The following is a 25591-nucleotide window of genomic DNA, read 5'->3' as shown; positions in this document are numbered from 1 at the left end:
TTGGGTTGTAATGATAAAATTAAATGTCTTTAAAGTCTTAAAGATTCTGTATTAAATAAAATTATCTTCCCCCTAGTCCAAATGCATATGTATATAAATAAAACAATAAAATCTCCATATCTGACTCATGTGGTTCTGACTCATTTTTATAATGAAGGTCTGACTAATTTTCAAAAAATGTTTGTGGCCAAATGAGAACAAAATTGCTTCACAAAGATGATTAATTTACTCTTTAGAAGGAATATGAAAGTGGCCATTAGGGGATGATGTTCCTAAAACAAAACTGCCCCAAATGAATAAAATAGTGCAGTTTTTTTCTCTTATTTTCATCGTGGTACATGAATTTTATCTTCAGTGTATTCATTTGAATCATCCTTATCTATGCCAATGCAAGAACACAACTTAGCTCTCTACAACTCAACATACATACAAGTAAAAAGAAAAGTCATATTAGAAAAAGGAAATGAATAGTGGTTATTTTGCATAATGTCTGCACTAAGTAAAAAGCTAAACCAGGAAGGAAGTTACCACCACTGTGTTAGATGGGAGCGCTTCAGTGACATGTGCTTGCTTTTGAGAAAATCAGAACTCTCCAGATTAGTACTAGCAATAATTACCATGTTTATTTTATGTTTACCTGAATTTTTCAAAATCCACGAAGGTGAGTGATCAGCTTTTAAAATAGCCTTTTATTTGTTCTAAAGTCTAATTGCAATTGAAAAGTTGGCATGTGCTTTCCTAAAAGCGAGTTAGGATGCTGTATGGACTTTGCAAAGCATATAGATTTTTTTCATTAGATTTTTAACCAACAGTGTTTATTATAGGTGGTAACTTGAAAGGAGTTTGTAATTCAGTTATGTACACTGCAAAATTTTTTTTAACTATTTCCATGCAACTGTGCTTTAACTATCTTCGTCATTAAGTAGTTAAAATACATATGTTCTTTTATAGCAGATACTCATGTCTTAAAAATATCTTTTTAAAAGTTTCTATACTTAACTCTCTATAAAACTTTGTACAATTGCTCTCTTATATGAGATGCTGTCTGTGAAAGAGAGATGTAGTGGTAGCCTGACAAAAAGTAGAGTGGGATAGGTATAACTGAGTTAAGCAAATCTTTTAACATAAATCCCAAATACATCTTAGTGATCCTAAAGGTCAATAATGGATTTAGGATGAATGCAAAATACATGTGTAAGTTATGCATTCAGTGCTTTCTTAAAAATCTATTAAAAAAATTAACATTAAAATAGTTTTGTCACATCTATTCCTAAGTAAGCTTTTGAATAGATAAATGTTATAATAAAAAGGATCTCTTTGACAAGTGGTGTGTGTTCCCAGGCATCATGAATTATTTCTGAAGCATAATTTTCTGAAAAAAATTAATGCCAAAATATATCCAGATTAGGTTACTTATATTTACATTCTATTTTCATTAAGCACAAAGACAGTAATTAGAATGTAATTTATATCTTTTTATAGTTTATAAACAAACAAACCTGGTAAGCTGTCATAAGTTTTTAATATAACAAAATTGATGAGTCAGTTTAAGATGTTGGAATAATGAATGTTTTACCTCCATGCAGAAGTAATCAAGGTATTAGCTAGCACAGCTGATGCAAATAAACAACATCATGACTATTGCCAGAAGAAAACATTGACCTTGCTGTCAAACATCAAAGAGTAATTGCATTTTTCCATTATAACTTTCCTAGATTGTTCTTACTGGTGATGCTTTATGCTGCAATAGCACAATAGCTGCAGTATATAAGCAGAATACAGCACAGAATTATATTTGGAAAATTAGAATCATTATCACATTTTTCATGTTCTATAAACAATATGACTATATAACAGCCTGTATAACAAAGTCCAAATTAAATGAGAAAGCAAACATGTTGTCGCAAACCTAAAATATGCAAAATTACTTCGCTGTAGATGTTTCAAATTGTTGGTTACCCTATGAGGCCTCACCACGCAGGTATCTTCTTGGAAATATTTGAGGTGTGAAATGTTGTCACTGTATCTTCCTCTGTGAGAGCTTCCTAAGTGAGGGGCAGAGACCTAATTTCACAGGCTTTTTAAGATCACATTAATGTTGTGGGTACTTCAGGTTTTTAACAGAACCTCTGAAATTGCAGGCAAGTAAAGTATACAGATTGAAGTAAGTGAAACTTGGATATTTTATCCCAGGGGAAGTTCCAGCATTTTTTTCTTTCCGGAATGGGAATAAAAATGGAAATTTCTTATGAAACAAATTCAGGAGGAAATCAATTTGCAAAAAAACCAAGCCTTTAAAAATTTATCAAAAGAATACAGTTCAGCATTACCAAAGTGAAATTTGTCCTTTATATTTGCAAAGCAACCCACTTGTTTGGTTAGGAGTCTTTGAACCTTTAAACCACATTGCTTTAGAACAGGAGATTCTCATATTGGAGTTTGATGCTCCCAATCTCAGTCGTGTCCTCTGGGTCCAGCTACTTGATGGAGTGTGTCTCCTTTAACCTATCGGTTGTGTGTTCCCCAGCTTGTACTGTAGGCCTTCTATCTCTGCAGTATTACATGATGACTATCATTTCCGCAAGGAAGTGATAAAAATTGAAATTTGCTATACTGCTGAACTGATGCAAAACAGAATAGCACAGATCAAACGAAAGAAAGGTCAAGCCAATCCAAAATGAAATATTTATGACTGTTTTAATAGGAAGCAAGTTTTTTACAAATTCAGATCTTCCCTGTGAATAATTTTGTTTTAATGCTGTTGAATTTTCTGTGGAAAACAACCCTGTGAGTAGAGGAATTGCATAATCACAGAACTTCCTAACATTAAGCATGCAAATTACAGGTCTTTGAATATAAAGCAGTTTTCCAGAGATACTTTGCCTGGGTTCATCTCAGTGATTCTCTTAACTCTTCAGGCCACTTGTGTTCAGATTTCTCAAGATCCTTTCCACCTTTCCAGTCGTGTTTACATTTGGGAGGGTGCCTCCCAGGCCCGCGCTGAGGAGCAAACCTTTTTGTGGGCGCTCCGTCTGCCCTGCGGTCCACTGGCAAAGTCCCGTCTCTTTGCAGCCCTACTCACAGTGTTCACAACATAGATCCCCCCCCTAGAAAGTCCCCTGTCCTGGGAGTTGGAAGAAAATAGCATTTACTGGTGTTAGATTGTAATCTGAATGGCTTTCTCAGGAGAGATCTTTCAAGAGGATGGTAGGCACTGGCCCTCACAGGACAGCAGTCAGACCTTTTCCGCACAGATAATACGACTTTTACACATCTACAACCTGTATGAAGTCCAGGACAGACCTCAGCATGCTGTGCATAGGTTGCTGCCCCAGCACTGTCAGTGCATTCCCACATCCCCATACAAATCTCTTGGTGTAAGGGGCATGGTAGGGAGTTACCGTCAGCTGACCTGCAGAGCTGTAGCGCTGGTTTTAGGCTGGTTGCACACACGCCTTGCCTGCAGAGCAGAGTAAGCATTCAGTTTCTGCTCCTGACTTGGCTCCACAAAATGCCTCCTTCAGCTGGAAGAATTTGACATCAGGAGCCTGCTCCACTCCAGGTTGTGTAGGTCAGATCATAAGCATTTTGAGGAAAATGTTCTGTTTCCCTTGCCTCATGGAAAGATCAAGCCCTAAATTCTGTCTGACATTTTCCCCTTTGTATTAAAATGAATAATTTTCTTATTTGCATAGGATGTGTATTTTACATTCCAATTTATTATGTTTTACGAGGAGTTTATGAGTCACTGATGCAGTGTTAGTAAAGTGAAGATAATTGACTTTGGCATTGGATTTGGGATTTTATTCCTGTATCCTGTCTGAATCCTTCAGTGAAGTGTTTCTGAGGCCAGCCTGCTGCCATGTGAGCACAGGTGGCCCCTGAAGCTATCAGATTGTGGCTGAGCATGGGAGTAATTAAAGGCTACGTTTTTCTCTCTATACACAAGGATTTATGAACATACTACTTCAGTTACTCATAGTGGGAGTTGGATGCAAAATTTCCTCTTCACAGAGATGCAAAGGTACTACTAGAATGGCAAGATCAGCTACAAAACTATAGTTTAGTGCTGCATCAACTCTGGGAAGTGATTATTTGTATTCATAAATACTTCATGTTGGGGTTCCAGAAGTTTTTTATTCTTAAATTTTTGCATCTTGAAAAAATAGTTTAAAGTTAACGCATGTGAAAATGCACAATTTGTACAATAAAGACCTACTTTAATGTGGAAGACGACTAAAATAACACTCATCAATAATTACTTCTATCTGTTTTTTGGTACTTGCCAGAACTGCATTAATGTACTCTAGCTACAGTAATTTGATCCTGAAATTGGAGTATGAATACCAAACCAAATGGCCATAATTAAGATTCATGTTTGTTGACTGAATATAAGAGAATGTGAAGGGTGTAGTCTTGGGATTCAGCAGCATTTCCGTGTATTTTCTCAGTACAGTTTCAATGTCATTGGAAATAAAGTTTTCAGTCTGAGTAGAGCTATTTTACAGCATAATTGCACTTGTATATTGCAACTGCACAGTTCCAGGGCTAAGTTCCCCCTCCAACAGGACTGTTACCATCTTCTTCTCATGTACAATCAAATCAGAGCAGCTTTGAAATAGGAATATGACTAGACACTATCACAAATTCAGGTTAGTATTACAAGAGTTTTCAGACAATTCAGCAGTAAAATCCAGGATCTAGGTTGGTGCTTGCTTTCTCTCCCTTGTTGATGCATTCAGTTTGCTGCCATAACCCTCAAGAAAGAAAGCATGTTTCATCCTAAGATAGGTAAAAGATCTATTACATGATGTTTTCATGCACATATTTGTCCATGTGTCCTGTGTGACTGTCTTGCTAATGTAATACTCTTTGTTGTGGTTTTTTTTTTTTACAGCTAATACTGTGATTGTGTCATGTGTGGATACCTGTTCATCAAATAACACCACTTTTCCACTTTGTACTTTTAACAATTCTTGCAAAAGACCAGTGCAACAAAGAAGAGAAATCCAGGCTATTTTACTGAAGGCCATTGTAAACCATTCCAATTTCCAGAACATTCCGTGCATTTGCCAGACCTCCAGGAGGGAGCAACAGTCCCATACTAAACACACAGAGTGTGAATACAAGAGAGATGTGAAAGTTGATCATCAAGGATCAGGGTCAACAGCTAAAAAAAGTAAGTAGGGAAAGCGAAATACTTAATTTTGAAGTAGTTAGTTACAACATAAAGGACACATTTTTATTTGGTAGTTAAAAGAAAACTATACTATGCTGCTGGTTCCCTATGGTCTTTACAAATTGATGAACAATGTTTATTTCAGCTTGTCTTTGCATGGCTAGAAAATGGAGGTTTGATGCCAGATTCTCAGTGGCATTCGTTCCTGGCTGTCAGTGAAACATGTCAGTAGCAAAATACTGATGTATTTTATTTGAGGACCTTGTATAAAATTGTGGATGGGGGGGGTGGTCATTATCTTCAGGGGGCCTGGAAGGAGGGTGCTGTGAGAAGAGAGTCCCATATCCAGCAGCCATGTGGAATTTTTCTGTTGCAAATTTCATCTCTGCTATCTGGCTTTTATGAACACTCTTATACCCCATCTTTGTTCTTTTAATCTTGCTAAAATTTCTAAAAGAGTTGTAGTTTCTGATGAAGCTCTACATGTTGAGTGCTGATATTATATGATAAGTTGTGAGCAAGAATTTGAATAACTAATTTGAAGAAATACAAGGAATAACCATTTTTGTGCTTATAGTCTATGATATCCACAACTGTTTAGTATCAGATATGGCCAGAATGTTTCATAGAGGGCAGCTCTGTCCCAGCAATATGGAAAAGAATTCAGCAACATCCACAGCTTTTCGAATGTGCCATATACATTTGCAAAATGTCTGGAAAATTTTGGGGAAGAGGACACTTTGCATTTTTGCTTTCCTAACATCATCAGCAACAGGGACAACAGGCCAAGTTCTGAGTATAAGAAATGCAATTCCTTTCCAACTGCATCATTTTCTAATTACAAAATAGTTGTCTTAACAGATAAGAAAAGGACAAAACAGAAAATACATGGACAAACTCTGTTCTCAGCTATACAGTTCTAACACTTTTGACAGTGTGTTACTTACCTGTGTTCCTTGTTGACATTGTGCAAGTCTCACAGCTTATGTGGTTTAAAGTGAAACAAGGACCTTCTGCAGCTAATAGCAGATAAACTAGATGTACACTTCAAATCTCTAGAATTATATGACTTTTACTTGATTTTTATTTTTTTCATAGCCTGATTTTTGTCTCTGTTACCTTTGACAACAGATGACAGAAAAACCCACAAACAAACAAACAAACAAAAAGCAAAAAACCAAACCTGAAAAGCAAAAAGGGGCTATAATTTGTAAGGGTAATATATTTTGTATAGATAATCACTACTCTTCACATCTGTTCAGAATATTTTTACATGGTATTGTTTTGTCCATTTTATCATAGTCTATAATGTAAAAGCCTGCTGTAGCTTTTGCAAATGAGACAGAACTTATTGTTCTTTCTGAGAGCTGTCTGTTGTCTAACATATATTATATAATTTTGTTTTAATTTTTAGTTCCAAAAGCAGATGGCATACTTGAAGTGAAAACAGAAGATGTTATTTATTTTTATAAGTATTTTAATTTAACTACATTTTCTGAGAAAGAAGAAGTAGATCATAATACTTACTACCTGCTGGAAATCCACATTAACAATTCTATAGTTGGAAGAAGAAATGCAGCTGAAGAATACCTAAATCACTCCTGTCTAGTGGCAATGGTGGAAGACCAAAATGACTGTATAAATATTTCACTGCAACTGAAGTCTTACGTGGAATGTAAGTTACAAAGGAGTCAGAAGGGAAATCAAGCCAGAAACAATATTAATCTTGCAAAAAATCTCCAGTAGGTAGCTCTATGCTTTCAGCAACCATTTGAAAGTATTTAAATATTTCACAAGAAAACAATGTAATTTTGATAATCCCTTAGTAAAAGACTGTCTTTAGGAGGCAACTGACAGTTTTTATAGTGATTTAAAGCACGTTTATCTGTGACTTTTTCTTTCCTAGAAACAACAGAGCAAAGTAAGTGTTTGTTGTTTTGTTTGTTTGTTTTGTTTGTTTGTTTTGTCGTTGTTTTGTGTTGTCTTGTTTTTGCTTAGCAGTGACAGATACACGAATTGCATGTATGAGAAAAGCCAGAATTACTTTTTTCCTCTCCTGTTCCTCATAATGGTATAACCCTGTTGTCTTGGTGGTAAATTAAATAATTCCTGTTAATTTTAGTGGCAGAAGAACCAGGAGACAGGTTTGACTTCTCTTAATGTTGTACTGCAATATCCTACTATACAGCCTTACTACAGTACTCTTAAAAGAGAAATCTTCAGCTGAAGTAGGCTTAGTTTTCCCAGAGGACAGCCTGCCAGCTTTTTACATTTCTCTTTGTGCTGCAAGAGTTTTTTGGCTGATTGCCTGACCATGGTCAGGGCCTCCAGCCTGTCTATATACCACATTTGCCATCTGGGAATTGCTGAATTGTTACATTCATTTAGTTTTAGTATGGCAAATACATTTTCTGCTGTACTTTTGCTGGGAAACAATACCTGTTTTGCAGTTAGCTAAACCTATGTTAAATAAATCCAGGTGAAATTGTAGAGAGGGCAGCTTAGTTGTTTGTTTTTTGTGGGTGAGGTTTTTGTGGGTTTTTTTGTGTGTGTTTGTTTGTTTTTTAAATAAATAGGTCTAGCTATGAGAGGAGTATAGTTTGTAACTTGCCCTGCTAACTTGTGTCAGCAATATGAGCTAACCACCATTTGCTAATGGTGATTTACCTGGGAAGAAGTTATCCCAATTTAACAACACATCTTTGTTCTCTTTACTTCAAAACAAAACTATAGAGGTGCTCAGGTCTTTGCCTAGGTAATGGTGATGGACAAGTCATTACAAGTCACTACGAGGCGTGGTAGAGTACTCTGTTTGAAAGGAGCATAAATGACTGTATAGAAGATATTTTTAGTGCTGAATTAGGAGGGATGAGCTGTGCTTACCTCAAAGAGCCATGGGGTTCTTGGCAGTTACCTCATGACTTCTCAGTGGAGAAGATGCACAAGGGAAGTTGATGTAGGTCTAATTATATTATTTTAAGTCAAGGAAAACAGTGGTTTGGCTATAGTCTGTAATTTGATTTTATATGACTCATAGTAACATAGTTAGGGTTTAAAATAGTTATTTGACAATGCTAAGGTAAGCATTAACATGCAGCTGCCAAAGAAATTTGAAAGGTCTTTCAAACAACCAGGGAGGAAAGTTCCCCAAATCCTTTCTCTGCGGTGTGTAGTCCTGGCTTGTACTTGTTACTGAACTAATTCCCTGCAGAATGTGGGTGCATTTCTGCAGCAGCTGTTGTCCGAAAGAGCAGCCTACATCCTACACTCAGTCCCACGCTGAGTCTCCCCCAAGGCAGCTTTGGTTAAAGACCTTCCCAGAGGGGTCGTGTTGGTGACATTTCCTCACCTTTTGGTAAGAAAATGTCTATGCATAGAATCTTACCTTCTCCCGTATATGAAGATGGACCAGGAGGTTGAGGATGCCAGTACAGGCCAGTGTTGGACAGTGGACCAATTCCTTCTGTGCTCCAACCAAACAAAGAGAGGATATATATTGCCCTTCTTCTACCTTAAATATAAATCTTGATCAGTGAAACATTTTCTTCCTGGCTGAGTTGCATGTAATACTTTATACAAATAGGAAAAGTTTTCATTCACTTAGCTATGTACAGTTATATGAGACATGGGGGGATAGATGCAGGTGAAAATGAAGCTAGATTTTAGGTAGGAAACTTAATTTCAAAGAACAAAGGAGGCTGAAAGTAAAAGGCATAATCTTCTATTTTGTTCAAAATTTTAATCTGAAGGGATAGGCATTGTCCAAAAACCTACCAATACAGAATGTTCTGTTTTCCTCTGCCAGTGATTTCCTGCTTCATTTTATCTCTTCTACATTTTATGGACAGATCCAATGTGTATGGTGAAGATCATTTGGCTCACTATGATTGCAGTAGTTTTTGTGTTAACTATTTCAATCGTCATCTACAAAATAGTCCAAGAAAATGAACAAAACCGTAAGTAACAAAAAGTTGATCTGCATGATTTTAAAGCTCTATGCAATGAAAAGTGTATGAATTTACAATAACAAAGCTGTTGATTATGAATGTGGTTCAGACATCAATATTTTAATTGTAATACTGTAAGAGTTTATTACCGAGGGACTGAAATACTCAGATGATTGATATAAGACTATCACCTCTCACCTCTCCAAGCTTGTTGATGGTGAATGAAGTATGGGGGTTTTTGACAGATGCTTGGTGGCCTCTGATCCTGAGTGAGATGAACTTCTGATTTCAGACCGATTCCAGCAGATAAAACAATTACAGATTAACCTTTTTGAAGGTCTTAAGCAGAATTGCCAATGACCAATATAAGCAGATTGCAATACACTTTCCTTCCTGAAGTTGATTCACCTAGCTCATGGTCAAGAAAAATTACAGGATAGATAAGAGGAGATATGCACTCAGCTGTCTGCCCTAAAAACTGGTTATCTAAATTCAGCAGTGCTGTAATCCTAAACTGAACTAAGCCCAGATAACATTTCTTTTCTTTGCTGTTATTTTGGAAAAGAAAATCGTGCTGTGATTTCTGAATCAGCACTACTGACTACTCCAAACGGTTAAAACTTTGCTATGAAAGAACTTGTCCTTAGTGCAGAGGCTGAAACAATTGTTTCTACGAAAAGCCTTCACCAGCCAAGACAGGCTCTCCCTATGCAATTCATTTGGGATAGAGGCTGAGATTGGGATTTACAGTGTTTCTTCTAGCCATATTCAGTGAAGACAGCAAGAATAACAGTGTAGGAGTACCCTGAGCTTGAGACTTTTGAGCAAACAAGATAAAGTCCTCTGAACAAAAACAATACAGAAAATTGACCGCTTGTCAGCTTCTGGTCATTGTTTTTCATCCCAAACCAGAGGTAGGTGGTACAGGGAGCACACTCCCTTTCACTGGTGTGAAAAGCATGTTACCTAACCTGTTACCTGAGATAATAGCTCTTAGATGCTTTTCACATCCATTTCCTGAGACTTTCTTCCTGTCTCAGCCCCGGTGGGCAGAAAACCTTCAGACAAGCAGCACTTAGTTCCTCTTGCCAGGCAGATTTCCATTCCCCTTGCAGTCCAGAGCTGCCAAATGGAGACCTTGGCTACAGGGGAAATGAAGAAATGATAAGCCACATCCATTCCCCTGATCATCCTTACTGTGTCCACAGGCACTTCTGTAATGAAAGAGCAATAGGAGTGTAGCTTTAATCATAGCTGAACAGAAGGAAGAAGAGTGCCCACACACAAAATGTTTCTGAGATTTTTTGTTTCATAATGTAAATATTTTCTGAATATATTTGTAATGAATAAGCAAAATAGTTGCTCAAAATGGCAAATCTGTGCCTCCTCTCCTCCCCCCTGCAATGATTAGAGAAAATCCTGATGATGTTATCTTGGTTAAAATACATGATCTTTTACTTATTGCTAGACTGGAACTCTGAGACCTATTTCATATATACAAAAACCCCACAAAGTGCAAATTAGGTCTTTATAAGTGGGCTATTAAATGCTCTAATTTAAAGGACTTTTATTTGTAATTTCAAAGCTACCTATAAATGTCATGAATATGATTTTCTATGCTTTGAGTCATAACATCCCATTTTCAATGCAGAACTGTTAGTAGTGATAATTAATGATTTACTGCCTTTATCTTTGAACATCAGTTTTCTGTTAAATGCAGGTTTCCCTGAATTGTCGTGGATACAAACAGGGAGGAAAAGATGCCCTTTTGAGGCTTTTAAGTACTCATTGGCTTCTACAATACATTTTCTGTTGACAGAGGAGTAGTGTTTTTATGACTTAAATTTACAATATGTAACATTATAAATAACATCAATATGTTACTGACAAAAAGAGAAGCACACAAAAATCAGATTGAAGGGTTGTGTTCCTTATCTATATATATTACAATGCCACCTTTAATTACAAGTCTACATATGGCTTTTTCAGTGCTGCCCAAAGAACACAGCAGAAGGTTACTATATGCCTAAAACAGCTGCTAAGAGTTTTTACAGTCATGATTCAGTTAGCAGTTTTTATCTTTATTTTCTGAGCACTACTGGAAGCTGTTAAGAAATATGGAATTATTCATTTTCTCTTGAGACCTTCCAAGACATTCTGCTAGGCAGACTTTGAGAGTCTCTGAAACATTAATGAAGTTATTTCCATGAGTGCAGAAAATAAAATATCCAAATAAACTTGGTGGAGGTTACTACTGATCCGTGACAAAGCAGCTAAATTAGAAATCAGTCCTTTAGCCTTTTCCCTTCCACTCTTGTCTTCCGACCACTTCCAGAGTTTCCTCTGACATTAACTGTTGCAGTGCATGCTTAGAGATTCAGCGCATTAGATCTCCACTCACTAGTCATAATTTAATGTATTTATTAAAGAGGAAGTTTTCTAGTGTTCTCAGAATAAAAATATAAAAATCGATCCTGTTATGACGAATTGGAGCAAGCCCATCATTAGAAGCTGGCTGAGCCCTGAACTGCTGTCACTGTAGCACAGGGCTACCCACAGGAGATGCACAATCCACTGCATCAACCCCACCAAGAACACAGAATTAAGGAAGCAGCTGAAGGATGGAAAGACTGAGGAGTTTATGAACTAGGTGCAGAGGAACAGGCAGAGGTGTTCAACCCAGATCTATCTTTCTCTCTCTGTGTGGTGTAAAGCTTGCCCTCAAACTGTGCTGACAAAGATGACCACCCCACACTTGCAAAGAATCTGTCAGCTTCCTAAGAGCCAGGACACTTCATCCTCGTTATCCCATTGTCAGCAGCGTGAGTCTGAACCTGTACCAGAACACATACTTCTCTGATAACCTTCCAAAATTTGTTCAAAGTACATGGTGAAAGAGGCAAACCTGAATGCAATTTCCAAAGCATTTTGTTCAGGAAAATATAAAACACCTGGCCCTAGGTTTTTCTCATCACTTCTTTTCAAAATATTCACGATTTTTTCATGGAAGGTGTGTAACAGTTTAAGAATAAGGTGTTCACCAACTTTTCATCTAATTAGTGCTGCATGTATGCATTTTGTTTAAAACAGATTACAAACGCAGAGTAGCAGCAGTTTCTGCTATTCTAAGAAGAAAGAGCCCTAGACGTGCAAGAAGAGCTATGTCTGCTCCTGAAATTAATCCTTTTCCTGGTAAGTAATATAAAAGTAAAATGAAAACTTCACAAATCTTGAGGCGTGAGAAGGTCAAGAAAGACCTTTTAAGTCTTTCCTGTCAGAGGATGCTTCAGGTTTGTTTCAGAGTTACCTTGATCCTACACAAATTTGATCTGGCTTATGTTATGGAAACATTTTTATATCATAAATAAATCTGATTATGAAAGTACAAGTAGACTTATGTGTGTCATGTGGGAATGCTTCCCCCAGTCTTCCAAATGTGTTGCATTAATGACTTTGGGCTTTTTACCTCCTTTTAATTTTTGATCGTGTTGTGTGTCACATTTGAGGTTTGGCAGCTGAGCGCTTTGTGTGTGTATGAGAAGTATACAGACATGCACACAAATGTATGTATGCTCTATGTGTTTATGACTCTTGACAAAATCTGCTACCAAAGGACAGAATGAATGACTTGGAGAATGAGTCTGCTAGCACTTTGTAGCCTATTTCTAGGGAAAAAATCTCACAAAGTGCAATCTTCAAGTCTCAGAGAGGAATTAAAATGTAGTCTTCTGAGAGTGTAGTATGTTTAGCACAGATAAATTAAATGGCAGAGCTAAACTCAAAGTTTTCATTCCAGAAATCATTATTTGGTAACAAATCTCTGTGTGAGGGGAAATTAGCATCTGTAGCTCTGAGAGTTACTGACATTGCTGGAAGAATCACAGGCTTTAATAAATTCTATGGATTCCAGTTGCATGAAGGGAGCTCTATCTTTAAAAAGATGAACACAGTCATATAGGATTATAGCTCTGAATGGCAAACCAACCTCCCTCCAAAACAACTACGAAGTCAGCAAATGAAAAAAAATATTTTAAATTTGGCTAGGCTTGGGTACCTCCCAGTTTGTTTTGTCAGTTCTTCAGGAATAAGAGAAGACTTGGTATTTTCTCTCTACAACTCAGTAACTCATAGTATTTCAATTTTACACAGGAAAGAATGAATAGCTCCCTGTCTGTCTGAACTCTCACAGGAGTACGATTTATACCACTCACTTCCAAAGCACTGGCTACGTCTAAGATGTATTTATGAGATCATTATTTTCATCCCACAGGAAAGGAATTACCTTTCTGACATCTTTTGTCTTGAGTAGCTTCACTAATACAATACCTGTTTTATCAGCTTATTCACAATGGCTTTCTTAGTGTTGTATATCCAAAGGCATATTTAATGATGGAGTTTTATGGAAATTAAAATCTAGATTTTTACCAGGTTTTACTGGAGCGAATAGGAATCCCATATTGATCTGTCGTTCTGACTTCTGTGTTCCTCCCACTCCAATCTATCCATTTAAACCAGAAAGATGTTTAGCTGTATGAACTGCTAAAATAGGTTTTATTTTAATATGAAATGTCTTGATTTCACACACCATAATTCCAGTCAGTCCAGTCAATTTCCCGATTTATACCAATATAATTTAAAGTGGAATCAAGGCCATGTGAAGAGAGTTTATTTTTTCCGCAGTTGCTAAGTTTAAGATTTGCTACTGTGATAATGGATTATAACTAGCTAGAGATGACTTACTCAACAGTCCTTGATAGTATTTTCACTATCATTGATGCATAGCTTGAAATCTTGAAACAATACATAGAAGTCCACCGAAGACAATACAACCACCCTGGAAACATTGTAATGAGAATAAGTAACTATATATCTGAGAAGATGTGACAGCATCTCATAGAGATGAAAAGATGTATAGGTACTTCTAAAAGGTTGTTCCAAGTTCAGGAAGGATAAGGACAGAAAATGAAGGAGACCTCTGCTTTGAGAATGAGAATTATTTCCTAGGTAGGCTCAGGAAATTACTGTCTTAATATCACTGTTGTCCTACAAAAAGATAATTAACAGCATGGACGCCAGCTTTGTGAAACCATTAGTGGTTCTTTGTCCATGAATCATTACCATTAAGTCCAGTGGCTAGAGGAAAGGAGGAAGAATGTACAGTATGTTCTCTAGGGTAGGATGAAAGTTACAGCTTTCCAAATTCGTGGCATTACAAAGAATTAAGCACATATAGTGAAGATAGGGCAGCTTTAAGCACTCTGGTCATAAATGTTGATTAAACATTACCTGTGCTGTTAAGGCAAAAAAGTGTTCACTAGAGCATGGGCTGTACAGAGTGTGTTTTCTAGACTTTGGATCTGCTCCTGCCATTGCATTTCTGTAAAACAGTCCCTTGAATGGTATGAATGGACAAAACACAGTTGCCCTTAAATGCAGCCACAAGAGAAGGGAAAGAGCACAGAGTGCTTTTTCTTCAGGGCAAGAAGTGCGTATTCTTTAGGTGGCTGATCTGTATTTCCAGACAGAGAGCATTTTTGTGTCAAATAGGACTTGATAGTAGTAGCACATGGAAAATAATCCACAGAAGAAAAGTCAATTCCTTGCTTTGTGTTCATGACAGATAATATTAGACATCTTCCCACAGAAGAGACTTTTATTGCAAGAATTTCTTTGAGGAGCTTTCTCAAGAGAAGAAGAGGGTTTGGAATAACTTAATAAATTAATAAGAGCAATTAGAAGGACTAGGCAGTATTCCCCACAGTGTTTTAAAATAACTTGGATAGAAACTGCTGAACTGTCATGCACAGTTTACTGCTTAAATCAGACTTGGTTCCAGAGGAAAGGGAGGCAGCTACACTTACCCTGCTCTCACACCATGCCCTTAGACCACTTGCCCTAAACCACTTTAGTACCTTTCCCCTACTAGCAGCTGATGCACTACAGCTATTCTCATATGGCTGTATCCTAAAAAAAAAAGCCTGGGGACACAGCACAGAATTACTTGTTGGGAGCAGGCCATTGTGTGTGAATTGTACACTACATTATTTAAAAAACAAAACAAAACAAAAAAAAGGCACAGGAAACAGATTGCATAAATCAGGGCGTTTAGTACCTAGACTGGATCTGCCTAGCAGGGTCTTTTCATACTGGAAGTTTCATTAATATAATGATATGGATTAGACTTAAGTTTGAATCTATATTACCAGAAGTTTACCACAATAAATTCCCATTTAGACCTTCTTTTCCTAGTGCAAGAATGACATTCCTTGTTAATTTTTATCCTATTTTGAAAGCAGCGTAAGTTCTTTTGCAAAAAAGGCCTGTTCTGTGGGGGAAACCTCAGTTCAAACATAATGCTTCGTTTTTCATTGCTCAAATGCTATCCTCCTCTCATTTTCAGAGATACGCCATTGGCTCACAGAGTCACCGTTTGGTTTGTTACATTTAAGATAAAAATACAGGATTCCTCCACTCACTTCTGTGGCTCAAAATAATGCAAAGTTATTTCTGATGGATGGTAATTTTGTAACTCATCCTGAAAGAACATTGCAGTATCACAGTGACAACCAGGACTCAGAGAATAAAACCTCAGGATTTCTGGCCTGCAGTTGTTTTCTGGACTGTTTAGACTTCGTGGCATCTGTAGCATTTGATGAAAGTGAACTCAACAGCTGTAATTTGTGCATAAAAACCAACAATACAAATTTCCCTCGGTAATTTGAATTCCTGTATTGTTTTCTGTGCTATTCTGTTAAAATAATATTTCCTTTCCTTCAAGATTAGAAGAAATAGGCAAAATTCTGCCACCTATCTGATGTGTTGCTACAGCTGCAGGTTATTTGATAGGTTGGAAATAGAAGCAACCACTGGCTCAGTAGTCTCAGGGCTCACATCTCAGTGAATTCAGACTCACTCCTCCTTGTCTTCTGCCATACGTTTACATTTTAGCAAAGAGGACAGACAGAATACATCTTCTACAGCATCAAATAGATGCAAAGCCTAAAAAAGGGGGAATTAATTGAATCTTGGCTAAGCAAAGCATCACCTGTTTGATTTTAATCCTTCTCAGTTCTTGACATAGCTGAATGGTTGTGTCTTCCTCTGTGACTTAAATGTCGGGAAAAACAACGCTTGTCACAGTATTCGATATTTAACACAGACTTAATGTTTCTAAGACACAACATTTCTGGAGAAAAATGTGAAGCCTGATTACCACTTGGGATCTTTTTTTTTTTATCTTTCAGATAGGAGGATAAAATCTATACGATGCAGGTAATTTTAGGGAGCTTTTTATAGCTGCTATATGCTTTCAGTGGAGCACTGATGCACAAGGGGCCATTTCTCTGCTTGGGTTGCGTGCACATAAAACAGCATTACACACAGGCTTGGAAGGGATGATCAGCCCACATTCCCATGCTCTGCAGGTCCATTCTGAGGATGAAACAAGATCCATTGCTATTTTTAAAACTACTCCAGTTTTATAGTAACTTTGCTTTTCATATTCAGTTGCTTAATTGCCAAGACTGAAACTCCACTTTTAAACTGAATTTGTAAAGAGAGAAGCCCATGTGATATATCGCGTGGAGAAACGGTGTAGCTACATGTAAGTGACATGGTTCATCCTCTTGTTATGAACTCAGTAGAAAACCCATTTGTAGGTTTACAGAAGTTATGGATGTTTGGGGACAGGATGGACCTGGAGTTAAGATATTATTTGTATTCGATGGTAGTACTTTGTAAAATGCATTACATCAACAACTCTGACTTCATTAACCTGCCTATGCTATTTCTATGTTTCTTTATCTGTATCCCAGTAAGCTATCATATCAGTATCTGTGTTGCCAGTGTGCTAAAGGGATCACCACACCCTTCCCTGCCTCTCAGGTGCATGCTGTCATCTTTGTTAGCAGCTGGATGATGCCCAGCAGCTCTCCCTGTATGTATGACAACTTACCTGAGGCCATGTCACGTCTTCCTTGGCGGCAATCTGTACTGCCTGTCTGTGAAAATAAACCAGAAAGTTCACACCCTAAATTTCAGTTGTTTCTGCTTAACTGGCCAACTGTAGCTTTTTGTATTTTGAGAGGATCTTAGTTAATGCCAACTTTGCATGCTTTCGTATTTTCACTACTAGTAATTTTTCCAAGAGCATTTAGTTGCCTACCTTCAAGCTGTTTCCTGAGGAGACTTGGGATCAGCATGTTGTAGTCCCACTAGTATCACATGGAAGATAAACACAAAACATGGTTAGTACTTTCAGGAGTTCCTGACATGTATCTGCATCCCACTAACAAACTGGCTGTCCACCTCTGCCTTCTGTTCAGATAGGTCTCAAATGTTTTCTAACTTGCAGATTCAGTGTTTAACACTCTGCAAATGTATTTGCTGTTTAACAATATGGACAAAAATTATTTTATCTTTCAATAGTAAAAACCAGCAAACAACAGATTCCACTTACTGCACAGACCACAAAGATACTGCCCATAATTCCTGAACAAGACCATTCTCATGTGGGTGCATCAGCTGCAGAAGGTAAGTAAATATCTTACAACTCAAATTATTCTGTTTTGCGTCATATTTTTAGAATTAATAGCATGCAATATCTGCTCAAAATAAATTACGACTTCTTCTAGCCAAGTACGTGAGATTACAAACTGGAAAATGTGTTTGGTGAGAGCTAGGTGGCAGGGAAACAAAATCAAATTTCCTTCTGCTACCAAGAGTCATCTATAAACTGTTAGCCTTTTAAAACCTACGTGTCCATGAAGTCCCCAGCACAAATTCTGACACTAGTTTTCTGGTGTACAATATTGTGTCCTGGACAACAGCATTATGCTGACATTTCTGACAAATGCAGAGGAAAGAAGAAATTTGCAAATGATCTCTGAAAAGAATCATGTCTATGAAATAAATAGTTTGCTGATCAAATTCCCCAAACAAAAGAAATTGATCACTTTGTCATTATTACACAAGTCAGAAGAAGTGACAAGAAGATGGTTTCAGCTTGGAACTCAAACTAGTGTCCCACTTCTAACTTTCTCTAGCCATTGTGTTCTAGTAAATTGTTCCAAGAAGTCCAGATGTAAGGAAACAAGTCTGAAATGTGCAGTAAGCTATACCTCTTCCTGGCAATTCTCGTGATGCCTGGAAATGGAACAGATGCTACTTGAATAAGCAATGCAGAGTAATATGTCAATTGCATAGACAAGGTTATGGCCACTTGCACAGATTGCATTACTGTTTATGGCAATTCCTTTAGCTTAAAAAGCTTAAGAAAGTCCTTCTTTACATCTATTTTAATTGGATGGAGTTTTATTGAAAACTCAATATCATGTCCTGCTATCTTTTTAATGTGTTAAAAAAACTGATATACTGAAGAGAAGGTTGATTTTTGTGCTTCATGTGGAACCATAAACAACGAAGTTGCATGTTGAGAGCAGAGCTAAAGAAATTTTGAACAGCATTGCTGACAGAAGATGAGGTATTGCCTTACTAAATTAATAGTTGAACTGGATCAGTGTTTGGCTTTTGAGAGAGACTAGCTGGGCTACAGGACAGTGTATTACAGTAATTCAAAATACTGACCACTTTTTAAATTACTTCCATCGATAGATCTTAGGAGGACTTACAAAGACAGAAAGTTGTCATTATTACTATTCTATAATGAGGATATCAGGTGGCAGAGAAAGAAAACATGACTTGGGAAGTCCATGACATAGGTGAGAGCAGTTCTGAGACCATCTGAGTTCAGCTGTTTGCCCTTTGGACGTCAGAAGCCTTGGCTGAGTGAGCAGGCCCCTTCCCAGAGCCCCATCAGCCTCTGCACGGCAGCTTCTTCCCTTCTCCGGGAACTCCTCCCAGCCACTTCAGTATCAGACCATTTCTTTCTCTGGTATCTGCCAACATTCTCTCAGATAAATCTGAATCTTCCCATACCCCTGTCTGTCATGTACCTGCCCACCTTTTATTGTTTCCTGTGAGAGTATTTACTCTTGGGTTAAATACAAGACATTTCTAAGATTGTGATAAGATGTGTTGCTGAGGAGCTGCTCACCACTATTCAGAATTATGGATGATAAGTAGAATGCTTTGTCCTTCCAGGATGTTGGGTTCACCAAAACTCATATTTTAGAAGCAGGAAAGGCAATGTCGTGGCCCATTCCTGTGCTAATTTAACTTTTGTGTTCCTAGAAGTGGGAGAAACTCTTGGGATTGACCTGCTAGCCCTCCTTTTGCTTTCATTATCATAAGTGTTGTGCATCAAAGGATAGAAAGAAGAGATGGAACAACTCTGCAGATCTTTGATTGCTCTGTGAGGCAACATATGAGATCCAGGACACTTTGCGATTAAGTTATCCCTTTCCTTAATGTCTGGGTCAGTGACTGAAAGAGAAAGGTTAGGTATTTTGAGGAACCCCAGGTTCCTTGCTCCAGTGCTGTGCTGTACAAAAGCAGCTTGTTTTCTTGGGCATAATGCAGTCCTCCCATCAGAAGGACTGCTGGCAGTGAGCTGCAAGCTGGAGGTGATACGTGGTATCAATGCAGAATACAGGAAATTGCAACGTTACATGACAGAGAGTCAAAAGGTTATTAAAGGGTGTGGCTAGAGAGGCAAAAACTTAGATCTAGATCTTGAGTTTCATCACGTTAGGTTTTGAATAACATTTCTCAAAGGAATACTGTCTCAAAGCTAAATACTCTGTGAAAATAATAAATACACTTTCTGGTTTAGTTTTGCTTCACTTCCTGCAAAGAAGCACTTCCCTCTTCATCTGATAAGGTCTGATTCAACGTGTCACTACTTGTGTTTGTGGGTGGCTTGGTGGCTAATGGTACGGCAGTTACAGGAAATGTTGCTAGCTAAAGTGCTTTCAGTTACTGAGCCTGTGGAAGGACATTGTGGTCTACTTTTCTCATGATTGCCAGGACTGTCCTCTGGAATGCTACTAAAAACTCCTTTGCTCAACAGGGAGGAGGTGGGTGCATTACAAGTGCTGCGCATGAAGACAGGAGATAAATAGATAAATAGATAAATAGATAAATAGACAAATAAATAAGACCAGACATACATCTTGGTGTTTTTCAGGCTCAGTACACATGTCTCAATGAGGGAATCCTGTCTCAAGGAGTGAAGTCTCTCTGTGTTTGTCCTGCCCTTGTGTCAGTCTGCCTTTCCCCAGTGGTAGGGCCACCTGGAGTCTGGGCAGACTGGCTGTGATGGTCTCACTGGCCTCTTCCACACCAAAGCTGCATGTCAGCCTTACAGTGATCATGGCAGAATAAAAACCAGATGTGTACAGCGTGAAGAGTAATTGTGAGCCCTCTCCTGCGCTGCTTTTGTCCTCAGTGCTGTATTCTCTGAAGCAAAAGGACCGTTAATGGATTTATTGAATGACAAGGGACAGAACAGTGTTCTCTCTTATTTGGGGAAATTAGAGACAGACACAGACCTGACACAGTGTCTTCAAGCCAACTGTTGTGGACTTTTTTTTTTGTTTGTTTGTTTTCGGTAAAAAGTGTCTAGTGTCATGCTCTGAGCTGTTGTTAGATCAAATTCATACAAATTGCTTACTACTACCCCAAACACTTTATTTACTGCATCAGTCTCTTTGGCAGTCAATGCCCCAAGAACAAGATGACACAGTCTTACTGTCCTGCCTCCCATTAGTTCTCTTAATAAAATCAGTGCATGTGTCAAAGGCTGCATAAAAGCTAATCAAAGTTCCACAACAGCAATTGCCAGCAGTTTTAGTGTCCTGCCTTTCGCCATCAGTACTGCCATCTTTCTTTGTAAAGAACTTTGAGATCCTTGAAGACCTAAGGTGCTTTATGTCGCTGTATTTACTTCTGAGTGACGGTGTAGTTGTACAGTTAGATAAGACATGTTGGTCTGTTAGTGAATATAGAATCTAAGGGACATAAGGTAGATGACAGGTAACTGACAGGGATGACACACAGGGGAAGAGTGTGTATGGCTAAAAAGGCAAAAGCCTCTTTCACAGAAATTGTAAAATAAACAAAGTTGATGGGTCCCTTTCCTCTCTTACAATCTAAAAGCAAGCGGACATGAAACCTCCCACATGGGGTGGCTGGCATGAGAGATCAGTAAGTAACAAAGTCTACAAAAAACTGATTGCTATCCAGCTATATTCACGGTATCATTGCTGTTGTTTTCTAAGGATACCCTCCTCTAGCAATTTAGAAATTCAGTTGTGCAGATTCCAGTCCAATACCAGGAAAATTCAATGCAGGTCCACCTAGGGTATTAGCTGTGCTTTGGCTCAGCCCCCCCGGTGCCATCCTGAAGAGGTCTTCAACTGCCATCATTGCAGAACTTGGTAGCACAAATGGAAAGGGCAACTGAAAGTACTCTTTGCCTGCTTGTCCTTATGTCATTGTAGCTTTACAAAAATGTTTTCATATTTAGAAAAATGCCTCTCTCATTTGTCTTTGAGCAAGACACCCACACAAACAACAGACAATACAAATTATTCAGGGAAAACAGTGAAACTCATAGTTCAAAACATTCTAGCAAAGGCACATACTAAGTGTACTCAGCAGCTAGAGATTACAGTTAAGCTGTTTTTATAAATCATGCATGTATTTGTAAGGAACAGTAGGTGTGATTTGAAATTGCTGGGATCCTTCTAATTACCCTTTTGACACTTTTTCTGCAAAGCATCATTTGAGTGCTTAGAAGTGATAGTGCTGTGGTTAAAGTCATCATAAAATTGGGTGTGATGTTGCTGAAGGCAGAAGTTGCTTCTAGTAATGGAATGACGACTCTGCCAGTTTGCCTACAGATAACTATGAACAAAGATATATGCCCACATGCAGCTTTAAATTAATTTCATGACTGTATGCAGTCACTCAGTTACATATTTATTTTTTAAATGCCATGGAAGATAATCCCTTCTTTGTTTCTGCTTCCATAATAGATTCAAATCTTAATCAGAGATTAAAATGAAAACTCCTCTCAGTACAAAAGCACTCACAGAATCAGATTGCTGAGCACATTCCAGGGTACTTGGCACTATTATTTGTCTCTGCATAAAATGCATGCCAGGATGTGTTTCTCTCCAAAACAGGTACTAAGAGGTTTTTGAAGGGAAGCACTCCTGGTTGCTTGCAGAACTGGACCATAATGGACACTGGGCAGGCTGTTCAAACCCTGTTCCATTAGCCAACATCAATTTTTGATGCATTGTATCCTGCCTACACTTGTCATTTTCCAGCTCACTTCAGCAACTGCTGCCCCCAGTATGGTTTCACAGCCAAGGAACACTCCTTATCCCAGTTCTTATGATGTAAAGGAAAAGGGAGACAGATGTTGTTATTAGGCCTGCAGCTACATGAACTGACAGAATGGGTGAAAAGCGGCATTTGCATTTTCACTCAGTGTAAGAAGTACAGAAATCCTGTGACCGCAACCAGCACTGTGTGGTTCCCTGAAAACTGAGATGAGTTTGGCTGGGATCTGGGCATTTTCATATTTCAATGTTCTTCATCACATGCTACTCTGGGAGCTGCAGTCCAAATTTCAAAAGTCTCATTGATAATTACTGAAGAATATTTTTCACTTGGAAATGTGGAATAAACTGGTCTTATTTCATTATTTCCAAATTTATCCTAAAATATACAAGCACGGCATGGGAAATGCAGTTGGCCACAGGTCTGCAATTTTTTCCGTGCAGCTGGTGGTTCAGATTGGTCTATTTTTATTTTTTCCCATTAGGATAATTCAGCTTATTTTGGCTCAGCTGCAGTGAGACCTTGTTACTACCCCAGAGTTACTTCTGAACTCTCTGCTGCAGGTGTAGTAGTTCATGAAGAGACGCTCAGGAGCTGACACAGAGCAAGAGATTCTGGAGTGGAGGCAGATACCACACAAAACTCTTTCTGCCCTTATCTAGCTGCCGGGAGGGAAGAGAAGAGAGTGAATCCTGCTCAGTTAGTTGAAGGAGAGAGATGCATCACCACCTACCTTTAAAAGGCAGTTCCAGGCAAGCCCTGTGTAGATGGAGGCTCTCTGCAGAAACGCTGTTCAGACACTTGAGCAGGTGGATGGGGATGCTCTCCAGGCACCTTCTGGCTGCCTGCTGTTGCATTGCCAAACTGCTCTGGCAGTGAATGAGGCGCAGGGCTTCTCGCTCAGGTTCCTGTGTCGCGCTCTCCTGGGGCAGGTACCCAAGCCACCATTCTGGTGGCAGGTACCATTCTTAGGTCTTTTGCGCTAGTCTGATGAATATCTTCCATTTTGTCTGCCTCCTAGTCACCTTGTTGTTTTCTTTTGCAATAAAGAATTCATTACTGTGAAAGTCAAAAGAATGACCTTGAAGATAAACTGGGAAAGACTGCTTTTTTAATCTCCTCTTTTTTTTTTTTTTCCTCCTGATATTGTTTTCTTTAGTTTGAGATGTCACCATACGAAATATGGTTACTGTTGGATGAAGGAAGACACACCCTACACCACAGAAAAAAGCGTCTCTATTTCATCTCCATTTCCAGTTTGGGGAGCTATATTATCCTTCTTTTCATGAGAATGCCAAGCATACATTTCCATGGTGAAGCTCCATTTTACCTGTCATCAGAACTATCTGGTATTAAGAAAATATGAATGATGGACAAACATGTTTTGCTGTAGAATCTGCTTCAGTAGCAGAGTATAGATTTCACATCTGTTTTTTGTTCATTCAGGATTTACACTTAATCATATGGATCTGAGATAATCCTTGCAATAATTTTCATTTTCTCTGTCGGAGACAAAATTTATTCTATATTCTCCATAGGATAAGAAAATCTGTTTAAAGATAGAAATGCTCCTCTACTTTCATGAAACATGCACATTTTCCAGTCTATTTTATGGCATAGGTGACTAAGATGCTGAAAAGATACAATTTCTGGCTGTTGAGGAAGGTGGTCAAGGACTCATAGAAGGAGAGAACTCTGCAGTGCATTTTAATTTCTGCAGTAAACCAGGAAGACCTTCATAAATTCTGCAACATCTTACTGGATAAAGAAAAAAATGTGGAAAAATAGTAATTTGGCTTCAAACCACAAAATCATTATTATTGGTTTTTAATAACTCATTAGGACACCAAAAGGGCTTTGTACTTTTTGATAAATTGCATTTCTATATTTTGTACTTGCTGAGGTAATTAGTATTCAGACTCATTATCTCTTGGATCTTTTCCTTACTCTCCATTTATTACTGCTCCTCTGAGGGGAATGGAGCTGTTTGGGCTGAGCAGGGTCCCAAATGCATTTGGTGGTAACACGTTATTTGTGGGTACAATTTCAGCAGCAATTACTGGGCAGAGACAGAAACTGCAGAGCCAGGACTTCAGACTCCCTTGTGCTAAATCCATCAGGATGAGCAGATTGTAAACTGCCCATTGCAAATATGATATGCAGCAATTTAGCATCACGTTAATACTTTGTAACCTCCATCCCTTACATTTATATAGCTTTTCCCTCCTGAAGCTTTCTGAAATTGCTTCTCCAGTCATTATACTGCACCAAGCAGTTCAGATTTAATAGCAATAGTGGTGAACATTAGCTTCTGAAACATTGAGGCCATATGGAATTTTTTATATCTAGTTGGATAAATCTGAAGCATTTGTTTCCATTGTTTGTTACCATCTTATAAAAAAATCAGAGAAAAATACTGTCTTTCTTGATTTGAGGGCTTTTGGAACTTTATTGCTTATCTGTGATAATAACTTAGAGCTTTTCAGATTTTTTTTTTTTTTTAATGCAGTCTATAAAATAAACCTGTCACAATTTCTGGTTCATTGGTGGTTTTATTTTTTTTTTCCTTTTTACTATAGAACAGCAACTTAGAGACGAAGAGGCATACCTATCTCAATTTACTGCAGAATTGCTAAGGCCATTTTAGTCAGTGTTAAATGTTTCAACCAATGGCACCATCTATCATTCTTCCTCTTCAGTAATCCAGGGATCTTGTTGATAGGGTCAGCCCTGGTCCTTGTGACCCCAATTTAATTTCCTTTCACCTATAATTTAATTCCATTATTCTTGCTGTCTATAACCTCCCTCTTTTCTTTTCCTTGGATGGTTAAACTATGGCTTATTATTTTACTGCCCACAGTTACGCCACAGCTCTCCAAGTATTTTGTTTTACTACCCTAGAAGTTTCCATCTTCCAAGTCACCTTGGAAGAAACATGAAGAACAAGTAAGCCCAAAAGGCTCTTATAAGCTTTTAACCTCTGTTGAGTAGAGTTTACCTTGTCTTGCAAGTGTGCTCCAAACCATAGGAAATGGAGAATGGGGAGACATTGCTAGGAATGGTAAGGAAAAAAAAGTGATCCTAAGGTAACTGAAGGTAAAAGGGACCTCAGGAAGGCTCTTATGCTGGAGGAGGAAGGAATGGGCTTAGAAGCAACCAGTTTAGTGTTTTCCTGTTTTTTGACCCGAGATCCTCTGTGTTTCTCTCCTCTCAC

At 38.1% G+C, this 25591-nt stretch overlaps 1 protein-coding gene and 1 long non-coding RNA gene across 2 annotated transcripts; one reads left to right on the top strand and one right to left on the bottom strand.

Moving 5' to 3' along the window:
• The first annotated feature begins 486 nt into the window (after positions 1–486).
• Positions 487–23658, top strand: TMEM156 (transmembrane protein 156). The gene is made up of 7 exons (XM_065837552.2): positions 487–661; positions 4898–5179; positions 6594–6854; positions 9028–9135; positions 12217–12318; positions 17554–17658; positions 23537–23658. The coding sequence occupies exons 1-7, from the start codon at positions 487–489 to the stop codon at positions 23539–23541; spliced, it is 1038 nt and encodes a 345-aa protein (XP_065693624.1). The 3' UTR covers positions 23542–23658.
• On the bottom strand, positions 17023–23543 carry LOC139827797 (uncharacterized). Its single transcript, XR_011738762.1, has 3 exons — positions 23111–23543; positions 17291–17339; positions 17023–17126 (listed from the first exon to the last, which is right to left on the bottom strand). It is a non-coding gene; the product is annotated as an uncharacterized lncRNA (long non-coding RNA).
• Positions 23659–25591: the final 1933 nt, after the last annotated feature.

Source organism: Patagioenas fasciata, chromosome 4 (assembly GCF_037038585.1).
Source record: "Patagioenas fasciata isolate bPatFas1 chromosome 4, bPatFas1.hap1, whole genome shotgun sequence".
NCBI classification, from domain to species: Eukaryota; Metazoa; Chordata; class Aves; order Columbiformes; family Columbidae; genus Patagioenas; species Patagioenas fasciata.
Note: the sequence above shows the minus strand (reverse complement) of the source record. Positions and strands in the feature narration are given on the sequence as shown.